The sequence below is a fragment of the Trachurus japonicus genome, chromosome 1, assembly GCF_045865225.1.
Source record: "Trachurus japonicus isolate A0001 chromosome 1, Traja_1.0".
Taxonomy (NCBI): domain Eukaryota; kingdom Metazoa; phylum Chordata; class Actinopteri; order Carangiformes; family Carangidae; genus Trachurus; species Trachurus japonicus.
This window is the reverse complement of record NC_140907.1, coordinates 27012906-27018905: the sequence shown is the minus strand read 5'-3', so window position 1 is coordinate 27018905 and position 6000 is coordinate 27012906. Positions and strand designations below refer to the sequence as shown.

The window sequence follows — 6000 nt, the reverse complement described above, 5'->3', positions numbered from 1 at the left end:
GCCTGCTCCGGACTCTGCGACCTCTCAGGTGGGTGCATGGGAGATTTTCTCTAATGTTTATTCTATTGAAATTATCTGGTGTGTGCTTGTGTGTCACTGTGTATGTGTGTATGTGTGTGTATGTGTGTGTGTTGCAGGGTGATAAGTCGAGCTCCGGGTCTAAAGCTGGTGGTGGAAACTCTGATCACATCTCTCAGACCCATTGGGAATATCGTCCTGATCTGCTGCGCGTTTTTCATCGTTTTTGGGATATTAGGAGTCCAGGTAAACACTGGAGGTTTATTTAAGCTCTGTATTCCCAGCTCATCAACTGTTGACTGAAGATAAGGCTCTACATTTCAGCTTTTTATTTAATTTTTTTATACTGACGTTCCTTGAAATATCCACAGTTTAAACTCATTGCTGCACACAGATTCATGTTGCCAAACATCCAAAGCTTGTTGTATTTTCTGCTGCACGAAACCCCCCCCCCCCCCCGATCACCATGCTTTAAAATTAACAAGGCAGAGCTCAGAAAACGCTCCAGGTAATGAAAAGTGAAAAGAAAAATTGGTAGAAAATGCAAATGAGCTGCTGATTATGCACCAGAGTCCCTGGAAGTAAATGTAAAAACAGGAGTTCAGCTACAGGGGATTTGTGCTGAGAATGTATTTTTTAAATCGGATTTTCACCTGGATTTTTATTTTATTCATTAATTTCATTAATTAAAACATTTTATTATTCATTTATTTTATTCATTAATTTACATAAAATTGTTTAAATAATTAAAAAGACACATTTTGAAAAATGAAAACAAGCCCTGTTTGATATAAATAGGCAATCAATTAATCAGATTATCACGTAAAACAGCAGTTGCCAAACTTCTCTGAAGGGCCACAGACAATTAAATGCGTCTTTAACACAAATTTAATGTTTCTTTGGGCTCATACTTGTTTTCTTCCTCATTAATACAGGATAATTTCACCTCCCTGAGCCCTGACAGCCTTCTAACATCCTTTAATGTGAAGGAGGAAAAGTTGAAATATTTGGTTCAACTGCTTAAACCTTTTATATTGCTTCATTTTGTCACATGCCAAAAAAAGAAAAGGAAAAGCTGTGAATCACTGTAAAATGTATTTTTTTTCACCCCCACTGGTACATTTGTATTAAACACTAAGTCCTCTCCTCCTCTTTATGCTGGTTCCCATTTTGCAAATCTTGCTGCAACTGTTCAGATTTAAAGCCTCGAAACAGGAACTGACGCTTGATGAATGCCGGAGCTAATATTAACACTCAAGCATATTTCTCAAAAACACACTGGATTATCTTCTAATTAGAGCAGCAGCCCATGTTGGAGCGGTTTGGGCGTTTGTAATGACTGTGAGGCAGGCCGGTCCAGATGGTGGAGGGATATTTCAGCTGTAGCAGCAGTACAGTAGCGCTGCGGGCGAACGCTGAGTTAATTTACTGTACAACAACAGCAACAACACGTCAGTTTTTTTTTTTTTTACCTGTGTCTGTCTGTGTGTGAAGTTTTTGTTTGCACTACCTTGAGGTTACAGTGTTCTGTCCTGTGTGTGTTCATGCGTGAACACGACACATCTGTCTCCGTGTGTGTGTGTGTGTGTGTGTGTGCAGCTGTTCAAGGGGAAGTTCTTCTACTGCAACGGACACGATGTGAGTAACATCACCAATAAAAGCCAGTGTCTGGAGGCCGGCTACCGCTGGGATCGACGTAAATACAACTTTGACAACCTCGGACAGGTCTGTCACACACATATACACACAAACACACACACTCACGCATCCATCACTGACACCTGCTCTTACAAAACTGATTGATAGCATGACGCTGGTTTTCATGTGCCTCACTCTCCTCCAGGCGCTGATGTCACTTTTCGTGCTGTCGTGTAAAGACGGCTGGGTCAGCATCATGTATGACGGCCTGGATGCTGTCGCAGTGGATCAGCAGGTGAACACACACACACACACACAAACACACACACACACTGCAATATTTGTCTTATTTCTAGTCAAAATGTCATTTCTAGTCAAAAGAAAAATCTAATTATACTCAAAATAAGACTTGTCACATGAAAATTAGCTTGTTTCTAGATACTTTTTACTTCTCTCAAGCATATTCTCACTTGAAATAAGTAGAAAAATCTGATAGTGGAGCAAGTTTTTCTTTCTTATTACAAGCATAAAAAAATGTGCTTTCTCTGGCAGATTTTTCTACTTATTTCAAGTGAAAATTTGTTTGAAACAAGTGAAAATGATCTAAAAACAAGTTCATTTTTAGGTGATGAGTCTTATTTTAAGTGGAAAGAGATTAGTTTTGACTAGAAATTATACATTTTGACAATAAATAAGACAAATATTCTTGGAAAGATTTTGAGTTTTTGCAGTGCACAGAGAGAGGAAGAAACAGGGAGCGTGGAGAGAGAAACTAAAATGAGCACCAGGGAGACATACAAACCGTTTATCCTGTGTATATTGCGTTTCTCTGAGTGGAGTTTCTGTTCTGGCTCCGTTTGATCTCGTCTGTTTGAAACAGAAAGAGGAAATCTTTCAGGAGAGGAGGGAAGTGTGAGGAAAGAAAAAAGGCAGAAGGATAAATAGATGTGAGTTGACAGTGCTGGCAGTTTCTCTGCTGACTCAGGACTTACATTGTCTTCTTGTTTATGCTCTCCCCCCTCTTCCTCTTCTCCTCCGCCCCTCCTCACCCTCTTTCGTCACTCTACGGTTCACCTCTTTTTCCTCTCTGTCCCCGCGCCACCTCCTCCTCCTCCTCCTCCTCCTCCTCCTCCTCCTCCTCCTCCTCCTCCTCCTCCTCCTCTTCCTTCTGTCACCTCTCACCGCCGCAGCCAATAAGAAACAACAACCCCTGGATGCTACTGTTCTTCATCTCCTTCCTCCTCATCGTCAGCTTCTTTGTGCTCAACATGTTTGTGGGCGTGGTGGTGGAAAACTTTCACAAGTGTCGCCAGCAGCAGGAGGAGGAGGAGGCGCGGATCAGGGAGGAGAAACGACAGAAGCGGATGGAGAAGAGGAGGAGAAGTAAGAAAGCAAGATTTTCTATAGAATTACCGCTACAAATAAACAACTTTGTTAACACTGACCACTCTCCATTATGTACATTTTGGACACATGTAGTCAGAATATGGTTAGACAAGTGGCTAAGACCCAAAAAGATTTATTTTGAATTTACACCACTAAATATTTTGTTGGGAGTACTGGATGCTAACCCATTGCCATAATCCCTATAGTCAAAGCAGTAGGTTCGTTACCTTTATGTGTCGGTGCAAGCTATTTTTAGAACGGCGGAGTAGAGCTGCGAGCTGCTCAGAGCTACTGAGGCTAATGGGATTTCTTGGTTTCCCTCATCAAACTCATCAAATACACAATCCAACAACTCCAAAACACTCTGGTGGACAAGTTGTGACCTGCACATTCACCACGCTATGAGATAATAACAGAATGTTACCAGACAGAGTTGTTTTAGAGGTAAATTCATGCAAAACAGCTGATGCACGTTGCATTTCAGCAAGCAGTCTCTGTATTTACCTCTAAAACAACTCTGTCTCGTAACGTTCTGTTATTATCTCATAGCGTGGTGAATGTGCAGGTCACAACTTGTCCACCAGAGCGTTTTGGAGTTGTTGGATTGTGTATGCAATGGGCCAATTTGCCAAAATGTTGAACTATCCCTTTAAGACTCAAACCAAAAAAAAGTTTGAATTTGGATTTTTTTTAGAAATAAAGTGCGACACCAATTTCTTTTGGAAAAAATTATTGCAACAAATCAAGATAAGGTAGAAATGCATAACAAAAAATGGGAAAAACTTACGTTTGAGTAAATATATATTAAGTAGTTACTGTAAATTTAATTTTAGTATGTTTCACATCCTTTTTTTTTTTTTTTTTACTGTTCTGTCCTGTTTTGGTCCTGCTTTATTATGTCGTCAGGTTTGTTCTGTCCTTTGGTTTCTGTTTGTCTGTTTTTGATCAGTTTATAAATTGTGTATGTCATTGCCTGTTTCCATTAAATACATAAAAAAAGAAAGAAAAGAAAGCAAGGAGGATGGAAGGGGTGGTGCAGGGAGGGAGGAGGGGTCGTGCATGACATGGCCAGAAAAGTATACGGACACCACTGGTGTTAATCTCCTACAACAGACTCTCTATGTCTTGTGAAGGCTTTCCACAACATTTCGGCTGCAGGGATTTGTTCCCCCATTCAGCCACAGCGTTAGAGTTATTCCCAGTGTCCAATTCATTCTGGCTACACAGCAGCTGCCAGAGATGATCCACTGCCATTCAAGCCAGTATGTCAGCGACGTCCACTCTGCCAACGACCGGGGCGTCTCACTCACACAGCTCAACGTTGGCTCCGCTTCATATTTCTGCAGTAAATGAACACAAATGCCTCGATGTTCACGTAACAGTGGCGTTATCGTCCTGAGAGACAAGGGGACACGTCTACGTGCTTTTGGGCCATACGGTGCAGATGTAATGTTACATTCAGACATGATAAACCTCTTTTTTTTGTTATACATACTGCATGAGTAGATGTATAATTACTGCCTATATTAGACGCACACTCCCTCTCCCTCTCTACCTCTCTCGCTCCGTCCTTCTCTCTCCCTGCAGTGTAATCTCTAGTAGTGCTCTCCTCTTCGTGCGTTAACTGTCTGGCAGCAGACAGCGAGGGTTTCTGCCCAAAGACACCTTGAGGTGCCATGGAGTGCGTGTGTGCGTGTGTGATGGATAGGAATGAATTCCTGAGGTGGCACTTTTAGACTGTACACACACACACACACATGCACACACACACATATATGCACACACACGCAGCACAGTGCGCCACTTGGCACCCACTTCATCAGTGACTTCATAGCTCATGCCATATTTTTTCTTTAAGATGCATTTTAATGACCATGTGTGTGTGTTTGTGTGTGTGTGTGTGTGTGTGTGTTTGTGTGTGTGTGTGTGTGTGTGTGTGTTGTGTGACGCAGGGGCCCAGGAGAAGCCGTACTACGCCGACTACTCCACGCTGCGTCGATCCATCCACACGGTGTGCACCAGCCACTACATGGATCTCTTCATCACCATCATCATCTTCACAAACCTCCTCACCATGAGCATGGAGCACTACAACCAGCCTCAGGTAACCATGGCAACACCTTCCTCTTCTCTTTCTTCGTCTTCTTCTTCTTCTTCTTCTTCTTCTTCCCCTCACCTGTCCTAGAACCATAGTAATGAAGCAGTGTGCGACGGGACAACGGTGCAGCAGCTTTGTTGAAGTGTGTGTCTGTGTGTGTGTGTGTGTGTGTGTGTGTGTGTGTCCTGCAGTACCTGAATGAGATACTCAAGTACTGCAATTACGTCTTCACGGTGGTTTTTGTCATCGAGGCCATTCTCAAACTCATCGCTTTCGGCCTGCGACGCTTTTTTAAAGAGAGGTATTCTCACACACACACACACACACACGGACACAAAAGACACTTACAAACACAGCGTGCTCCTTAGAGAAAGTGACAATGTGCATCTCTCTCTGTGTGTGTGTGTGTGTGTGTGTGTGTGTGTGTGAAGGTGGAACCAGCTGGACCTCGCCATTGTGTTATTGTCCATCATGGGAATCACACTGGAAGAAATAGACCTGAGTGCGTCGCTGCCCATCAACCCCACCATCATACGCATCATGAGGGTCCTGAGAATAACCAGAGGTACTCAAACACACAAACACAGAAACACACAAAACAAAACAAAACAAAACAAACATACAGAATTAGTGTGATCCAAATTCTGTTTTTGTAAATGTAATATAATGTCTAACGTATGTTGATATATACCTGACCATTTAAGAATTATGGTAAAGGGACAACAACTCCAAAACGCTCTGGTGGACAAGTTGTGACCTGCACATTCACCACGCTATGAGATAATAACAGAACGTTACAAGACAGAGTTGTTTTAGAGGCAAATTCATGCAAAACAGCTGATGCGCGTTGCCTTCAGTTG

General features: G+C 42.4%; 1 protein-coding gene across 1 annotated transcript in view; it reads left to right on the top strand.

Annotated features, from left to right (window-relative positions):
• The window catches only part of LOC146992047 (voltage-dependent T-type calcium channel subunit alpha-1H-like), a 56884-nt gene that overhangs the window by 38420 nt on the left and 12464 nt on the right, over nt 1–6000 (top strand). The window contains exons 21-28 of the mRNA XM_085783254.1: nt 1–28; nt 138–264; nt 1618–1743; nt 1862–1951; nt 2847–3039; nt 4995–5146; nt 5332–5441; nt 5572–5705. The exon at nt 1–28 is cut by the window's left edge and continues 157 nt beyond it. Coding sequence (XP_085639380.1) covers nt 1–28; nt 138–264; nt 1618–1743; nt 1862–1951; nt 2847–3039; nt 4995–5146; nt 5332–5441; nt 5572–5705 — 960 coding nt within the window. The remainder of the gene's footprint in view (nt 29–137; nt 265–1617; nt 1744–1861; nt 1952–2846; nt 3040–4994; nt 5147–5331; nt 5442–5571; nt 5706–6000) is intronic.